The sequence below is a fragment of the Harpia harpyja genome, chromosome 22 (assembly GCF_026419915.1).
Source record: "Harpia harpyja isolate bHarHar1 chromosome 22, bHarHar1 primary haplotype, whole genome shotgun sequence".
Lineage (NCBI taxonomy): Eukaryota > Metazoa > Chordata > Aves > Accipitriformes > Accipitridae > Harpia > Harpia harpyja.
In genome coordinates, this window is record NC_068961.1 from 21345829 (window position 1) to 21364739 (window position 18911).

At 40.5% G+C, this 18911-nt stretch overlaps 1 protein-coding gene across 2 annotated transcripts in view; it reads left to right on the top strand.

Moving 5' to 3' along the window:
- The window catches only part of COL4A1 (collagen type IV alpha 1 chain), a 127773-nt gene that overhangs the window by 62225 nt on the left and 46637 nt on the right, over nucleotides 1-18911 (top strand). For both annotated transcript variants that reach the window (XM_052773594.1, XM_052773595.1), the window contains exons 3-15: nucleotides 10315-10404; nucleotides 10495-10539; nucleotides 12133-12177; nucleotides 12287-12349; nucleotides 12451-12504; nucleotides 12650-12676; nucleotides 14024-14107; nucleotides 14220-14282; nucleotides 15326-15361; nucleotides 15911-15952; nucleotides 17506-17595; nucleotides 18180-18215; nucleotides 18367-18426. In XM_052773594.1, coding sequence (XP_052629554.1) covers nucleotides 10315-10404; nucleotides 10495-10539; nucleotides 12133-12177; nucleotides 12287-12349; nucleotides 12451-12504; nucleotides 12650-12676; nucleotides 14024-14107; nucleotides 14220-14282; nucleotides 15326-15361; nucleotides 15911-15952; nucleotides 17506-17595; nucleotides 18180-18215; nucleotides 18367-18426 — 735 coding nt within the window. The remainder of the gene's footprint in view (nucleotides 1-10314; nucleotides 10405-10494; nucleotides 10540-12132; nucleotides 12178-12286; nucleotides 12350-12450; nucleotides 12505-12649; nucleotides 12677-14023; nucleotides 14108-14219; nucleotides 14283-15325; nucleotides 15362-15910; nucleotides 15953-17505; nucleotides 17596-18179; nucleotides 18216-18366; nucleotides 18427-18911) is intronic.

The window sequence follows — 18911 nt, forward strand, 5'->3', positions numbered from 1 at the left end:
CTCTTTTCTTATTTGGCACTGTTACTGACTAAACAGATGCAGCAAAAGTATTTAATGGCTAGTTAGCAGGATACTAAGAGCTTTGGGGGGGTTTGGTGACCCTTAATTTTATTAGAAGAGTTTGCTTGACTGCTAAGCAAAGAATGAAAGATGCTGCAGAACTGCAAAACAAATGGCTTTAATAGTAATGGAGGGAAGGGACTTTAGTACAGAGGGGCGGTCTAAAGTGCCCTATGACTCCAACATCAGGAGTTAGGTGAAAAAAAGGGAAGAATACCAAAGGCTCGTATAGCGGAGCAGTGAACAGAGAAGCCAGTGTTGCTGCCAGCTGTATGCAGTGCTTTTAATGGGATTTGAGTTAAGGATGCGATTGCAGATCTTCAACTCCAAAGTTCATTTCTGTCTGAATGCATGGAGATGGATGCTGGAAATCCAGTAAGGACACACGCAGCCTCGTGAAACTCCTCTAGAGGGATCTCTTTAGGAAGTTCTAGGTATTAAATGCAATGAATTTGTATCAATGCCAAGGCATTGAACTGAGGGGCACTGTTTACCTCAGAAAAAAAGGAAAAAGATAGTGTTTGTGAAAGTGAAACTCTCCAGACGTAGGCAAAGTACAAGCTTTTGATAGCAAAACTCTCTTTGCACCCTACCTCTCATTGGGCACAATCAGCTTCCAAGAAGGGCAGGGTTGATCAGTGATGCTGGTGCGGGCGGCACGGGAGGGGAAGAGCTGTGTGTGCCCTGTGACTCACACCATCCCACGTCCCGTGGCGGTGTCACTTCCCCGCAGGCTCCTCTGTCTGCCAGTCACACATCACGGATTTCAGTTATTCTGACAGGCCCGTTTATGCATCCTTGCCTTTTTTTTTTTTTTTTTTTTTTTTTTTTTTGTCAAAACCTTAAGGACACCTACTAAGCAGTAGACCAACTTTTGGTTGGCTTTCACTGACAACGATGCTGATATCCTCCACAGTGTCAAAGTAAGGAAAGTATTTGTTTTCATCATTATTAATGATTATTGCATCTTTGTTAACTTAATTGATTTAGGCTGAGCAACCCTGGAGGTACTACAAAAAAATTATATTGTATTATGTGTTCTCCAGTGGATCTAGTTGAGTCAAGGGACTCTAGAGATTAAACTGAAGAAACACTGATTTACACTTTTAAGGCACAATGTTACCTGCCTTGTGGTATTTTCATGATAAAAGTCAGAAGGCAGAATATTTCCACTAGCTTTTGTGGAAAAATATTTTACTCCTATGCAAATTCCAAAATGTTTACAACTTCAGAAATGCCATTTCCAACCTAACTCAAAAAAGCAGCTAGAATAGCACTGTCTTGAATAGTACTGTCTGTCATGTACTGTCTCAGAGAGGAGCTACTTTGTTATGAGAACTTTATTGCAGTCTGTCCTGTCTAGGACCAGCTGCCCATGTTTTTACTATTTATGGAAGAGATTATTTTCTGTAAATATGTCCATGACAAACCTTTGGCAAGAGAATAAAACTTGCATGTAACGTCACATTTCATTCCAGGTCTAGGATCTGAACAAAAATAAATTAAAAAAACCTGAAAAGTTCAAGACCTTTTTTTTTCTGCTGTTTCATCTTCAACTGTGAGCCTTTAAACAATGCCAAATGCAAACAAATGCTAAGTAATTTTCACTAATGAAGAAGGAAGGGCGTGGAGCATTTTTACCCCTTATATTCTTGGACCTTCAACACTGGAAGTGATTTAACACAATGTGCAATAAAACAAAGGAAGAGTTACTCAGACCTAATGAGTTCAACAGATGATTAGAAGGGGTGGGAAATATAGCACCCTTTTGATTCAACCTGTCTCCAGGTGATAGAATTTCCTTTTTTTTACAGTGCAAACACATTTGTCCTTCAAATGTCCTCTTCCCTTGTGGTTCTTTGAGGTTCTTCTATTCCCCAGGGTGGCTCTAACTGATGGGAAGAGGCACCTTCACCCACGTCTGATTTTTGGTTTGAAAAAACCCCTGCGTACCTTTGGTAAAAGGTTTATGTGAATTCCTCCCCAAACAATGTGAGCTCTGTGGTTTTTTGGGGTGGTTTGGTTTGGTTTTTTTTCTTTTCCAAAAATCAAGAGAAGTTTAAACATAAAGACAATGAACCATACCTTGGTGTTAAACTGCCAAGCTTTCTGCAGGCAGACTTCCACAGTTGCAAATGAAGTTCACTTGCTGTCTATTGGCTTCTGCTATCTTGTCTTCCTATTCCTAGTATCTTGCTAGTCTTCGTGGTCCTGTCCTTCTTATGCCATGCCCTCAATCATGCTTTGAGGTAGACTACTCCTGGCTTATAAAATGTTCAAACTAGGGGTCATGCATGTTATCTTTTGCGAATGAATGAAAGGTGCATGTACCTCACTGAACTTCAGTGAGTTTTTCTTCTTTTTCCTTTTTTTTCTCATGGAGAGAAAACAAGCAAAATGATATTTTGCTGTAAGTACAAGTATGTTCCTCTTCAGCATCCTGGCTACTTCTGGATCTGTAATATTTGTCTACACTGGAGTCAAATATCACACACAAAGTACATCAGCCAAAGACACACAAATGTAAGGAAACATCGAGAGCTTAAGTTAAGAGTGTATGTGGCTCAAGAAGTCCTAAAAATTGAAATCTGGGCACCTCTGTTGAAAAAACTGACTACCGCAGTTGGAAAATGAGGAATAACTATGGGGTGAGCAAGAAGGGGAATTAGATGAAGAAGGCCTGGTAAATTATGTAGGGAGGGGCCGTTACTTGCAGCTGGTCTAACTGAAATTGTACGATGCTGATGGGCAACCAGATGCTTGACACAAATTAAATGGAGGCTGAGTCTGTACCCATGACTGACTTTTGAATGTTAATTTTACTTCGCTCAGCTTATTTTACTTCTTATTCAGCTTCTAAATCAAATTCAGACACACTGTATATCCACCCACTTACTTGCACACCGAGTAAGCACATACATACTGATACGTAGAGAAAAGGATAATCAAAGACTGTTATTTCTATTTTTATACTCCTGGGAAGCACTTAGCAGCTTCCCGAGGAATGCTCTGTGCAGCCACGAGGTGACACTGAAATATGCTTTCGGACTAAGCATTCTTTCGTGCTTAGGAGGCAGAGGCACAGGCTCAGTCCCTGAACTGTAAACCTGAACAGCTCTCTAATTAAATGTTTATACTGACAGATTCCCCGTTGGAGGTTTGGGTTCACTTTGTATCAAGCTGCACAGGTTCCCCAGTGCTGTAAATTCGCGAGGCTCGGGGAAGGGTACTTTCACGGTGGGAAGAGTAATCCTTTCAGGGAGTGAAAAGCCGGAGCTGGGCGAGATGCCATCGTTTGGTGGTCAGAGTGCAGCTTCTGCCCCTGCGTGTATGAACCTGTACGGCACGGCCTTCTGCGCCGTGAGCGGGTGCTTCTCGGTGCTCCCACCTCGAAGTGCAGCCGGAGAGCTGGTGTAACTGGGCCGAAGGAGTCCCGCCGGGGAGGGGGCGAAGGGGCAGGAGATGGCAGGACCGGCACCGCGGCAGAGCGGGCACGACTGGAGAGGGACGTTCCCCGGCGGCCGTTGGCGTGGCTCCTGGTCGACGTACGTGTCTGCGTATAACGTAGAGCGGCCCTGGTAATGCTTGAAGTTGTGCAGGGGACTCATCCAGCCCACAACCAGCCCAACGGTGCAGCTGTGCAGGTGATGTGAAACTCTCATGGCTGCTCCTTCTGTTAGTCAGGCCAGAAATGCTGGACTCGTGTTTCCACGTGAGTGAGCTTTCTCAGATGCTTCCTGGCAGTGCAAGAACCCAGACTTTGCTGACTCTCCCCCCCCCCCCCCGACCCCCCTGTTCCATTCTGCATACGGTCAGGGGCTCAGTCCCAAAACTTCTGGGTGAGCCAAGATCTTTGCAGAGCTCCTACACAGATTCTTTGCATGTCTTCACAGTTATCTTTGTGTAATTAATTACTCGTTACTGGTGTGGCTCCAGAATTGTATAGCTATGGCACAAATAGATTCTAATGCTGAAGAATGTGCTGTGGGGATTTCGTAATGTTAAACATCCTTAGTGCATTTGAGGACGCTTGCACTGTGAGCATATAGCAATAATTCTGTTTGACTGATGTCCACTTCACACTTTCAATAAAATACTGAAAATGGTAAGTGCAGCTGAGGACAAACAGATGATATTTATTGTAGGTGTTTATTTTAATCCTGAAAGATATTCAGGGCCAGTGCTCCCTCTGGTGGTTAAAAATACTCTTTTAATAAATTGGATATTCCTCACCTCCATTTGTTCGCTAATGTAACACTGAGGCAATTATAATTCTGTAACACATGTTTAAAAGAGTGTGGAGAGAAGCAGAGTGACTTGAGAGGGCTACTCAGATCGCACAATAGTTTTTCCCACCGTGGAGCATAATTACTGGTCTAACACCTTGAAGCTAGTTCACTTGAATGCTCACAATTACATCAGCTGAAGGAACAAATGCAGACCCTGCATTCACCTCTCGCGTGGCTTGGGATAGTCTGGGTAGAAACCTCCTAGGGCATTGCAAGGCTGTCGTGCATTGCTCTAGATTTTACAAGGTCACACCGGAGCATTAAGGTGTGATGCATGTTTTGGACGATGGGTTTTCTTGTTAACAGATGCACCTAGGCCTCAAGCTAATCTCTTTCAAAATCAGTGTTTGAGACTGTTTCTAAAATCAGACTGAGGATAAGAGAAAAATAGGAAAGAATGCTGAACTGTCAGGCCCCATTTCTCTCTTTTTGGCAACTGCATCCTCAGTTTTCATCTTGAAGCAGTTGGATTTCTTTGCCACACGCGCCCTTGGTGGCATTTCAGTTCAATGAACGCTAGCTTTGGGGAAGAGGGCAGCATGTGTGTTTGTGAGAGAGAAGGTCTGAGCTTGTAACGACGCTGGAGTCGGCAGCAGCACTGGTCTGAAGGCGGCTGCTCCGGCAAGGTCAAGCATTTGTTGGCTCCCAGCTCCGTTCCCCGTGCAGCGGAGGCACAGCTGAGGAGCTCTGGGGGATGAACTCCAGCAAACCCCACCGCGCTGCTGTGAGAAGCTGCTCTCGCTGCCTTTCCGCCCGGCGTCCTGCGTTGCTGTGTCCTCCTCGCGTCGGTTTTGGCAGCTGGCTGGCCACCTGAGGAGCTCTCAGCTCACTGAGGCTGGAGCGAGCTCGCTCGCTAAAGAAAATGAGTAAATTCGGTGAGCTGAGCTGGTGCAGTGGAGGCTGAGGGAATCATGCCAGCTGGGGTAAAGAAGGGTGAGGTGGCACCATCCCTTTAAAAGGAGGAGGAGGAGGAGGAGAGCCACCTTTGCTGGGTAGATCAGCTCAGCTGCCTTTTGACATCTCTCCCTACGACTGAGTTTTGTGCCTTTTTGGCTGAAGGGCAGGCTCGTGTCTGTCCTGCCGTCTCAGCTGCAGGGCGATCGCTGGCAGAGGCAAGTGAAGCATCTTTCAAATGGCTTGGGGAAGATCTGCACATTGTTATTCACCACGTGCCTGAGCCTCTGGAGAGCCTGAGAACATTATATTTGTACAGGCCCAGACACCCTGTGAGCCCACACTTCTGGAAACAGTTGATTTATATCCATGTTACCAGTCTCTCAAGTCTAAAATCTCCCAGTCCAGCAGTCCCTAGACAAAATAATAGGGGAAATAATTTATAATGGCATGGTGATTATTTCCTCCCCCTCAGCACTTAATTTATTACAGCTGAATCTTCTGAAACTACTTACTTCATGTGACTCTCTTGCTTAGCAATCTGCAGTTGTTCCATGCGTCAAGCAGCATTTCATGGCTAATTTGGAAGGGTAGGTGCCAGAAAAAGTATCAGCCCATGCAGTTATGCTCCTAACAGGTTCACCTCTGTTTAGAAGTCCATTCAATTGCTTTTAATTTGAACTATCTAATGCAAAGGCATTTAGATGCATTTCACAAAAGCTGGGCGAACACAGGCATCTTGCTTATTAAATGAGTGCAACGGCGACTGAGCACTTGCTGTCTTTCTACGTAGCACCTCTGCATTTTCAACAGCTGAGTGGCAGAATATTCATTTTTGTGAGCTGAGTAATGAATTCTCCTTTGTGCTTTCTGACAGTTTGTATTGAATCAGCAGAGGTACAGATGACTTGGTTACATCTGTTTGAATTTTTGAGTCTCATGAATTGATTTGTAAGAAGCAGAAGCTCTTTCAATATTACTTGCCAAGATTTTGCAGCTGTGAATATTGGAACTTGAACAATACATAACCCTTGCAGTCAAAAGTCTCATGCTCTTCACGCATCACAGCTAGAAATCTCAGTGCTGAGCGAAAAATAAGTGGGGTAGCAGTGGTGATTCGGTGCTTGCCAATTTATGTAGTGTGGGTGCTTAATGAGTTGCAGCATAAGTGCGGTGCAAACACTAGCTGTTGGGCCGTTTGGCTGGAACATTGAGTGAAGAAAGGAACTGGGCAGGCAAGCAGGGAAAGGATGCTTCTCAAGTATTTCCTTGCAATGCAAGGCATCTTCAGGACATGCTTATGTCTGTACTGCACAGCATAATAAGCAATAGTTTCATCTGAGCTTGAAGTTCCAAATAAGCCACTTTGGGTAGGAAAGCAGCAGTACAAGTGTTGCTACCCCAGTGATCTCTGGGGGCTATCTAATCAGTGACATTAAGACATGTGGAGCTCTGCATTCACATGATTTTACAGCTTCTAGGTGGTAGAGTTTCTGTATTCTCTTGTTCACTGTAGATGCTTTGACACTGATAAAATTTTACTGTAGTTTCACTGATGCCAAAAAAATATCTCATGGTGGAAGTTGGTACTAACTGGAGCAAGAGTATTGAAGTAAGACCTTTGTTCGTTAGCACTGCTTCTTTCCTTACAAGTTTTGGCACACTAGTTTTCTAAGACTGTTATACAAAGAGGCAGTCTGATACCTGGACTAAAGAAAGGGACTGGAACCCAGGAGACAGGTCTGTTACTGGGTCTTGGTGGAGTAGGTTGTCCTAACTCCTCTTGAGTTTCCATGGATGGCACGGAGGAGTGAGGTCCCATTAACTGTGTAGCCTGAGACTGCACAAATTTGGGCTACTTACCCAATACTTTCTTTGGACTACTTACCCCAAACTTACTTTGCAGTGAAATCAAATGGGAAGGCAGAGTAGAGAGAGAGGTGTAAACAGAGTGTAAGTCCATGCTCCCCTGTTAGAATAAGTGGCCGAGGTGGCAGGCTGCATGGAGAGAGGGATCTGACAGCTCTCAGACACACAGTCACCTTTATGTTTCCTTACTTCCCTCGGGCAGATCACAGGCAAAAAGATGAGCTCAGTTCCAGTATGAGAAACCGTGAGTCTGCAGTATTTGGGGTGGTGCAGCCCTCCGCGTGCTCAGGAGTTACGCTCTCCAGGCCTTGGGACATCCAGTAGCTTGACTGGATGTCCAGAAGTCCTGGACAAATAGCCAGTTATTTTTCTTGTTGGCCTAACAGTTCAAGTCAGTAAAATAAAATGTTTCTAGGGAAACCTGGATGTGTCTTGACTCAAAGTGACTCGGTATGGTCTCAGCTCTGCTGCTGCAGCTATGTTTTACCCCTCAGACAGGACAGCCTGGGAGGTCGAAGACAGCCTTAAGAGAATTGACTATATTTGCCTTGGAAGCCCAAGTTTTTATTTATTTCAAGCCTTGAGTTAACCTCCTTGGCAAGCTAAAGTGGTCATTACCTTGGTGAGTGATTTACAAGCACGTTAAGGCCCTTTTACAGTGCCAGAACAGTCTTAAGGGAGCCTTCAACTAAGTGAAAATCTGATCTGTAAACCTCAGTTTTATCTTCCTTAAGAATGGAGGGAAAACTATTTCCCTGAGTTGCAGGGTGCAGTGGTTCAAAGTGTGTCGAAATCATCAGATGGACAGAACTCGAGTGCAGAAACTATTAGTTGTGTTACTCATGACTCATATTTCTCCATAGGTGTCAAAATAATCTTGTTTTCTTCTCATTTGCACATGTTGTGCTTTCCTTCAGCAATGGAAAACCCAGTTCTGTGTACTTGAGTGTTTTCTCCCTCCTTAGTCCATCTCCCAGCAGGTCATGAGAGCAGGTGCCCAGGGTTCCATGTGAAATCCTGGTCTGAAGTGACACAACATCTGATTTTGTAGAAATACACTTGCTCCTGCAGTGCCAATTAGCCAGCCAAAGTATGGGTTTAAGAACCTCAGTAATCTGTTTAACAACATTTCAGATAGCCTTCAGTTTTATAATTTCTTCAATGTTTATTCAGAGGCCTGGATCCTGATACATTCTTCCTTAAAATATTTTTCAAAACCATTTTAGTTACTTTAGAACTTGGACTTTGTACCTCTTACAGCTGACCTAGAAATATATTTCTTCAGCTGTTCTGCTGTTTGCTTTGTTTTGCTGTGTTTTGTGGTCTAACACACAGCCTCAGATTTGGGTTACTAGCAAACTTTATTCTCAAACCATGACAAAGAATAGTGGGGAGTAAATAGAGGAGATCATGCCATTTCGGCACTTCATGAAAAACTGATTGTTTGCCTCAGAAAGTGTCTTTTTATTGAAAAAATTATTTTGTGGGAAGAAGGAGAAGAGAAGCAGCAGGAAAATTTTTCCTGGCAGGAAATTTTAATAAATGAGTGTTATTTTGATTTCATTTTGTCATGCTCTTATCATCTCAGTTATAGTTTTCTCCCCTCCTCCCTCCTTGGCCCTGCTCTTCCTACCCATCAGTCACCTTTCTTCTCCCTTGTCTCTTCATCTTCTTAACAAAATCCTGGCCAAGGAGCTAAAAACCAACATCAACCCAGTAACTCCACAAATCCTCCAATTCCTCTCATCTTCCAAAACTGTAATCGGCACCGTGTCCATGGGTCATCACTCAGTTTCCTCTGCCTGCATATCATAACCTTTTTTTGCAAGATGCCTGTTACATCTGCTTGAAGAGTGAGCTCTCCAAGACTCAGATTTTCTTCTCTTGTGTGCTCAGTCCTCAGCTGACCCCTGCAAGTTACCAGCATATTGCTGGGAATCTTTGTTCTGAGCAAACAGGAGAAAAGTTCACCATCCTAAAATCCAAATACTAAATTGTTTGTTATTTACAAATCGCAATCTCATCTCTCACCATTTTGCTGAAAATAGTTAAATCTCTGCGTAGCTTCCTTTTGTGTGTTTTGAGCCTTGTTGATTTTATTTTCTTGTTGGTATCCTTTGAAAATTGGTCTGTGTTTTGAGTTTCTAAAACAGGTGCCATGTTTTTTAGCTGTTATCCAAACTTATATACCTTTTCCTTTTTGCAGTTGCTCACTAATGTTTTATTCGTCCAATATTCCCACATTTTTTGGACAATATGAAGTGTTTCTCCCTGTTTCACACCGCACCTTGAAAGGACAACTCTGCTTACTTCCTCCTACATGGAACATTTGGCTTTTGGTTTGCTTGATTTGCTGTTTTCAGACTTGGACATGTATAATTTTTTTCCCTCTCCCCTATGCGTAGATTTTGCAGCCTTTATTCAGACAGTGTTCCTCCTCGTTTCACTGGGAGTCCAAGTATGGTGAATAGCTGCAATATTGATCTCGAGTGTGGATGGATTTTCTGCCTCTAAATTTTTCTGAGTTAAATACATTTGGGGTTGCAGGGAGAGGGACAGCACAGAACACACAGGTGTCCCCTACAGCATTAAAGAAGAACCTAAATGATGACACATAGAAGCTGTGTGTTCAGCTTCTTAGGAAGATCCTGTATCTCAAAGTACTCTGTCTCTGAACCACCCTGAAATTCAAGACAAAGTGACAAGCCTGGTCTCCAAAATCTGCTGTTGTGAATGATATATAAGCAGAGGAGTGGTATTGGCCATTCATACAGAAGTGACTGCACAGTCATATTTGCGATTTTCAGGAATTTAGTTGCTGATTTGGGGTGTTAGTTTTTCTACCAGGGTTTAGGGGTATCTCTATAGGAATGCAGATAGAGGAAAAGTGGCCTTCCTGATCCCAGGGGTATAAACATGCTATGAACAGTGCTATCCGGGGAGACGGCAAAAAGGTTTCATTGACATTCAAAGAATGCTTTTCTATTATGCCACACTCAGCCTCTGCCAACCTATTATTGAACCAGAAATATTTCTTTGTTTATAATAACCCTACTTTCAAATACCAACATGAAATGTTTGCTGTCACATATAGCTTCTTACCACCTAACATGTTTCTTGAGCACAGAAACAGGGAATATGTGGGTTGCTTGAAGAAGCAGCTTCAGTTGTTTAGTTGCTAATGAGTTTTCTTCTTCCACAGGGAGAAAGAGGCTTGCCGGGACTACAGGGTGTGATTGGGTTTCCTGGAATGCAAGGACCTGAAGGTCCCCCTGGGCCACCAGGGCTTAAGGTAAGAACTTAAGGTGTAGTATTTAAAACGCTCAGATTTCCCTACATTGTTGTCCCTAGGAAAGACAAAGCTATCTCTTTTCCTTTGCAGGGTGATACTGGAGAACCGGGACTGCCAGGAACAAAGGGAACAAGAGTGAGTTCTAACTTATTTTTTTTTCAGTTCTGATGTCTGTGCGTTTATATGTCTTTAACCCTCCATGGCTGCCTTCAAGTGCAAGATGGGGTTAGTCTCTTCTTTGAGTTAATCAATGACATCCCCTTGTGCTGCACAATAATTTCAAAATTCTTGCTTTTGCCTTTGAAGTTCTTTCTGCATTAGGCAGTCAGTGCCTTTGCCCATTTGCATTTTCACCTGGTACTTAGCACTGCATCAACAGCACTGGTTTTAATATGTCTTTGATATCTTTCTGACATACCAAGAAGCTTTTTTCCAGCTTGAATATGAACCAACCTTATTACCTCATGCAAAATTCTCCTTTATGTTTGCCATCTAACCTCCTTGAAGCACTCCAGCAGAGAAGCTGACACACCCATGAGCACATACATGTGGAAAATGTGCACAAGGTGGAGAGCCGAATTAAAGCCAGGGACAGAGGTCTCTTGACTTTGCTAGAAGAGGCTCTGAATATGCCTGTAACCTTCCTGTTGTAATTTCTGTTTCATGTGGCACTTATGTCACACTTATTTTATCACATTATATGAGCCAGGGCCATGTCTTTTGGGGTTTTGTGAGATGCCAAGCTCATTCTGAGCATTTTCATGTTTCGTAATGTAAGGATGAAAGAGGATTCAAATGGCTTGACCAGTAATGATGCATACATTTTCAGCTATACCCTCTTGTCCACAGATTTTCAAAATGCCATCTTGGTTTTGTTCTCCATTTACCTGCAGTTGCTGCGGCACATAGAATTTACTGAATCAACTGCAGTTTCTGAGCTATTACAGAAGGGGTATTCTGCTAGATCAAGAAATCCTTATTTCAGTCCATGATGTTCATGATACCCTGGGGTATCCTGAGTGTTAATGTAAATTGGCATCTCCTGGCAAATGTGTTTGTGTGCTAGAGTGCAAGTAGACTGTATTTTAGCAATTATAAAGTTTTAGAAGATGCAGATATATTATCTGAGCACAGGATTCCCATACATCTTTTCTGCTTCATAATACATGTATTAGGAAATACTGCATGAATAAATAAGCTGGTAGGATGAAAATGATGTGCCAAGTCAAATTCCTGATTCATTACACTGAAAAGCTGTTCAAGGAGAAAGAATTATCTCAGCCCAGTAGGTTTTTTGATAATAAGGATGAATTGATACACTGATGGGAATTGTGAAAGATAGAGAAGCATCTTTACAGTGCATTAACATTCTCTTCTGCTATGAAGAGGTGCTTACAGTAAATTTCATTTTGGGAATGATGGTTGTGAGAAGACAGCACCTCTGCATTCCTTTTTACCTGTACATAAGGCTCTGGTCCAGTTCCTGTTGAAGGAAATCCATATTCCTACCTAAAAAGTTAAAGAAATATAAAAAGTTGCTTTCAGTTATCAATTACTAAGGTGCCATGTTTGAGAGGTTTTGAAGATTAGAGCTATTTTGTCAAGGAAGTTTAAAAGAAACTGTTACTTATTTTTTGACTGTCACCACTGGAGATGTGACTTGGGCTGCAGCTTGTCGTTCCTGTTTTGTGGGTTTGTCATATCAGTTTATGTTTTTATCAATTGCAGGGCCCCCCAGGAGCATCAGGCTTCCCAGGAAACCCAGGCCTTCCTGTATGTATGAAGTATATGTGTTTTTACAAAGAACATCAAAGTTTTAATCATGACATCTGACCTGGTTTATTGCTAATATTGCTAATTACTTTACTTTCTTTCCATGTAGGGCATTCCTGGACAAGATGGCCCTCCTGGTCCACCTGGCATTCCAGGATGTAATGGCACAAAGGTGACATTTACATATGTTTATAACAGCATCTCTGTGTTGAAATAAAAACATCCCTCAAGCATATGTTCCCTAAACAAAACCAATTTCTCTGTTCCCCTTAGGGTGAAAGAGGTCCAGTAGGTCCCCCAGGTTTACCAGGACTGACTGGGAGCATAGTAAGTAGATTCTTTCATGCTTGATTCACTTGTTTCAACCCTGATTCTTGAAATGCAAATATAACTCTATGAAATGATATAGAGTATAAGATGTAAAATATACAATACTGAGGAACAATAACATCAAATATGTCTTTTTTCACAGGGACCCCCAGGACCTCCTGGAATGAAGGTACATTTTACTCTGAGTGTGTTCATATCCTGCTTCTAACAACAAGAATTAGGGTGAACTCTACACCCTCTAAGACTACCAGTCCTGACTTGAGGACTGAAAAAATGTACCGCCATGTTTCACTTTGTACTCTGTTCTGCAGTCCCACTAAATAAAGACAGTGGGGTGACCTCCACTCAATAAAAATTGAACATACGTGTTGTTCCATGCAGGTCTTAAAAGTGTAAGTATTACATGGATTACAACAGAAAAAAGTAGTACATACCATTAATTATGTATAAACAGTATGGTGGCCACCCAATTGTGTATAAAGATTTAGATAGGTTTTATGGTTCAAACATTTGTTTTGATATTGACATTTCAATTATCTAAATAGTTTCACATAGATAATGTTTGTGGAAGAAGGTCATATAGCCCACAATATGAGAAGCATCCAACCCATACTAAACAGTTTTCATAAAGAAAAAAATTGAACTAACTAACTAGGTATCTGAGTGCGTTTTGTGAACCGGAGAATGAAATATTGAATGCCAACAGAGAGCTTTTGCTCTTTTAAATGAACAGATATAATTTGGAACTGTAAGCTAAATGTAAGCCTAAATGTAGTCTCAGTTTTGTAATGACATGACTACCTAAATTGCAAAATGCCCTTTTCTCTTTCTCTCACATGGGAAGAACTGACTTAGTCTATAAACACTCAAGGACTCAAATGTTTCTTCCCTAGGCATGTATGCAGAGGTACACAACTCCTGAAATAAAGTCACTTACCATATTGCAACTTTGTACAAAAATGCAGGAAAAATGGGATCTTTTGCTATCAAGAAAAAAGGGACATAAAGAAGTGGATAACGATCAGAATGGTTTTCTAAAGTAAGACAAAGTGGATTCCTTTTTTTAAGAAAAAGGATGCCATAAATGGCTTTTATGTCAAAATTAGGTGTAAGACTGAAGATCTCAGCCTGGAAAAGAGATTGTGAGGTTACCACTTTTCTCAGCAGCCAGGTCAGATGCTCCAGTTGTGTGGTGACACTGTAGTAGTGATAGATTTGGTGGGAAAATCTTTCTGATTACCCATTAAGTATAGAAAATAAGAGTATGAAGGAAAATTTGGTACTGGAGTCTCTCCAGGTGGCTTTAAAGGACATTTGGCAATTAAGGTCTTAACTTTTGATATCTCCTGCTATGTTTCAGCTGAATTAAAAGGAGTAAGGTGACTTTTTTTAAGTCAGCTTACCAAATGAGTCCAAACTTTGCATAGCTCCAACTTTCCTCTCATCTCAATATAAGTGGTTTTGAATGTATTTGAATGCATGTTCGAGTATTCTTCTTTTTCTTTTCTTATTATAGGGAGATCCAGGTGAAGTGATTGGTCTTTTACCTCCTAGTGTGCTAAAAGGTGATAAAGGCTTTCCTGGCCAACCTGGACTACCTGTAAGTCTAAATGATATTTGAATAGCAGTGAGCTTCAATTAAATTTATATCAGTATCATGAAATTACCAAATAAATATCACTTTTTAATTATGCCATTTTAATTTTTCATAGGGTCCACCTGGAACTCCAGGGTTTCAGGGACCAATGGGTCCACAAGGGCCTCCAGGAGATCCAGTAAGTTTCCTCTCATGGTGATTTGCACTTTACTTACAAAGCTTTATTGTAGGAAAGTTCTACAAGGTGTGTATAGCCGGTGTTTGTTGGGATTTGGGAAAGACAACCTGTGGTTCCAGGCTTCATGTTTAGCCTCCTGGACTCTACCAAGGCAGGAATGACTACATAACATCGGTTTTTAATAGCAGCTGCTCCTACAGTCCTCTTCTCTTCTTGCAGGCTTGGAGGGTTTTTTTGTGTGGGAGGGGTTGCAATAGTTATTCCTCCTTTCCCCTCTTCCCCCACTTAATTCATAGAAAATAAAGCACAAGCCTAGCAGGCAAATCAAAATCTGAATCAAAATGTTTGCTGAGGTTCTTATAGCAGCCACAGTAAGTAGTACTGTGGAAAGTGGGGTATCAACTGTCTGTTATTATGGTAATTGCCAAATGCTGAACACATTTCAGCTATTTGACATTTTGAGAGGTCTAACAGATACCTAATATCTTCTCTTCCTGTATTGGATGCAGGTAACACTAGCAGGGATCAGTTATATCCATCTGGTAAAAGTCCACACAGTGTATCTGGCTATTAATGAGCTGTGTGAGATTTCTTACCCTTCTGAAGAAAACTGAAAGTGATGTAAAGGAAAATGGTAGTACAGTTTAGTCAGCATTTGCCCTTGCTGGTTTGAAAAGGAACAATTTTAATAAAAGAAAGGTGAGGACTAATATTTAGCACGCAAAACTGCAAAAAAAAAAAAAAGTCAGCAATAAAGTTATTTTACAGTGCAGTACCATAGATTTTCTTTTTAATTGTCTCTTGTCTAGATGCTGATTAGGTCCAACACTCTTAACTGCAAAACAAGGTCTGATGAGATATCTTAGACAGATTCTGTTTGGTTTTATTATTTATTCTAAGTTGTGAGTTATGCACAGTAGCAGAAAAAGACTTTACATCTTGGTTTAATGGCAGATTTGCATTTTTGCTATCTTTATAGAATAAGGCATTTTTCCATCTAGTGTACTATATACTTATATATGCTAAAATATACTGTCTTGTAGGGTCCCCCAGGGCCACCAGGACTCCCAGGCGAGAAGGTAAGACTCTTTTTATTATAAAGATTAGGTGTATTTGTTTATTTATTTGGCACACAAGATAAAATCTGGAAACTAATGGTCCTAAAGGATTGGGGTTTTTACATTTTGGGATCTATTTTTATGTCTTAATGGGCATCATAAAGAAAGATTTTTAATACATTTTTTAGATTTTTTTCAAATTTGTTTAGATCTGTTATCTCACTTGATCAAATCAGTAGTAATTACAACATTCTATGATTATTTGAACTCATCTAAAATGTCAAAATTTTCACTAAAATGTTGAAAAAAGAGCACACTAACATTAAATTATCTGGTAAATTTCATTCTATCCATTTTTTTCACAAATTGCTGTGACGCAGGACTTAAAAAAACAGGGAGGGTTAGGACATAATTATTTATTTATTTCACACGTACATTTAAAAGACGTATTCTGTCCTTATATCCTCTCTTAACTTTTGCCACGTACAAAATACCTTCATATGTGTGTATGTATGCATGTAATGCCCTGCTGATAAATATTGACTAAGTATGTGTAATTTATATTTTCAGGGCTACATGGGCTTGGGCTTTCAGGGTCCCAAAGGTGAAAAGGTAAGTCTCTTGAAAACTCCCAGAGAACAACTGTCAGAAATATTCTTTATAGTTTGTTTTAAATAAGTAAACTGTTGGAATCAATCAATGGAGAAAATCAGCATTGTAATTTTTGGAAGACTTGAGTAGATCTGTAATTTACACATAAATGAACAAAAGTCATGAACCGTTACAGACTTTGTTCATGATGATGTTATACCTGACATTAATTTAGGTCGTCATTCTGTTTTCCAGCTGTGACAAGTACCAACTACTTTAGTTTGCAGTAGGCAGATCTGGAAACGTTTACTCTGTATATTAGGACTCATCATGAGATTTATTTGAAATAGATTTAGTTCTGAGGAATGAGATGTAATGTGCTGTTCAGAATGATCAGAATTAATGGTGGTAGGACTCTTGAGGGCCTGTCTGCCTTAGTTTGGTTTGGAAGTGTATACTTTTGAAGCAGTTTTTTCAGTTGTCCCCTTTTACTGTGTTTCAACTCAACCAGGAGCAGTTTTCAGAGCACACAGACTGGTTTACTTTTGAATGAGACTAAGCCAAAAGATGTGCTCCGGGATCCCATTTATTCTCTTAACCAGCATCAAATGGGAGGTAAAACACGTTAGGTTTAATCTGTTACCTCTCCCACTGAGAGGTCTTGGCTAAAGTGCCTTATGTTGTGTTTTCAGGAGCTAAGAAATGCATGCAGTCATGGGTTATTTGGTAAATTGATAGTGTGTCTTGAGCCCTTCTCCAGAGGCTTCTCATGAGTGTCATTGACAGAAGCCTTTTTGAGTGTTGGGGGGGGGGTATCTACCACCTTATTTATGTATTTTGAGCCACACTATTCCTAATGGATAGAATTTTTTGTGACGTGGCATGTTGTTGAAATTAACTTGTTATCATAAAATTTCTTGAAAAATGTTGGTCATAGAAGTATGTGGAGATTTCTTGGACTCCTCAGGTTTGTCTTCAGCAAAAAATTAATGGTATTGCTATGCATTGCTGCTTGACAGAAATGTATCAAGCCTTTTTGGAGGTGTTTTACTGTAAAAGATAGTGCTTTTGCATTATATAAGGAGATGAGGTTCTGACCCTGCTATGGACACATACATACTAAAAAAGTATGATCCAGTTACCATCTTGAAGTTGGCCTTTACGGACAGTTGCAAAGCTGATGGAACACTATAAGCTTTGACTAACGTTTTCCTTTAGGCATCAACTTTCTGCACCTGACCTCTTTTCTCCTCATCCTTCCTCCTAAAGGAGGCACTAAAATCTTTTGTACCATTACAATACTCGGTATTAATCAATCTTCACCCCAACAGGACATTCAGAGATCTTTCTTCAGGGCAGCCTCTGGCTGTCACCCATTACACAGTTGTGTCTCCTATAACTGTGTATGTAACCCTTCCTCTGACTGATTTTGCTGAAATAAGAATTTAAAAAAAACATTTAGCTATATTTTTAACAGTGAGTGGTAGTTCTCTTTAACGTTATTGGTCTTAGTTATGTTCGTTCTCAGTGTCAGTACTGTTTTCAATGGACTGTCTCGGATTTGGTGTTGACAGGGAGAACAAGGGGTAAGGGGCCCCCCAGGCCCCCCAGGACCAGCACCACATATGAAGGAAAAAGGGAGTGAAATCATAAGGGGAGAAAAGGTGAGACCTTAAACATTTAATCTTGTTGTACTCTTCATTAAAATACGATCAATAGGAATTAGGAAACAAAAGTAAAACAGGAAAAAGAAAGTATTAAGTCCGCTACAGCCAATTTTTCAAAAATTTCTCCCTGTTTTACGTCATGAATGAATTTTTATTGTCTTTCTAGAAGTTTCTCTGAAAGATATATGATAAATGCATAAATAGTGGTATAAATAAGTAACACATACAGCAGAGCACTTTCTGAGGAAGGAGGATTGATAAGCATAGTCCTGTAAACACCAAATATTCTAAAAATTTGTATTAAGTAGCTTATACTTTTCATATACAGAATCACATTCATGGAATCTGAGTGCTAATGAATTTTTCAGTTATTGAATTAGGCAGTCTAAAGCTAGCTTAATGGATTCACATTTTGTGTTTATCTAACTTCTTGCACACCATACTATTAGGCATAGTTCTTGAAGTGGAGAACAGGGTTAAATGTGCTTTTGCTGACATGAAGAATTAAATGATTTACAACCTAAATGAATAATGGTTAAGATTTTGGTTCCTAATCTACATTTTTTTTATAATTTCATTAGGGTGATCCAGGTGAAAAGGGTGAACAGGGAGCCCCAGTAAGTATTGTGTAGATTTATTTTTTTTTACTATAATAATAATTGTGAAGAATCTGATAATGGCCCTGAATATCTTTATAGCTATTTGATAAAAGCAAATTTACTTTAGAATTTGGCAGTATTTTTAATCTGGTGTGTATTTATTTTCCAGGGACTGCCGGGTTCAGGTTTCAAAGGAGAAAAGGGTGAACCTGGAAAGCCTGGTCCACGTGTAAGTATGCTTAACTTTATCAATACCATAATTACAGTCATTGTATTGTTTCCATAAGTTAATTAAACTTAGTAACCATGCAAATTTGGTATATTTCAAACAAGCAAGTTTTGCTGTAGGACAGGTGTACAAGACAAGGAAGTAATAACATACAGTAATATTAGTATGTAACAAGCTTTCAGATAACTAAAGACACCCAACAGTAGCTTGCAGTGCTAAAGGCAAAGGCAAGGCTCCCATTGATCCCAGCTGAAGCAAGATTAAGTCATTCCAGAACAGAAAGAAAAGTAAAGCAAAACAAATCACAATGTAAGAATTACTTTAGCTAAATGGAAAAAAGAACGTGTTGAATTTATTTCAAATACTCTTAGGTGCAATCTACAAAATAATCCTGCTTAGCCTAAAGGTACTGTTTCTTACAAAGATGACGAATGGAGCAAAAAATTTAGATGACTGAGATACGTTCGCTTGCTGGTTTGTAGCCT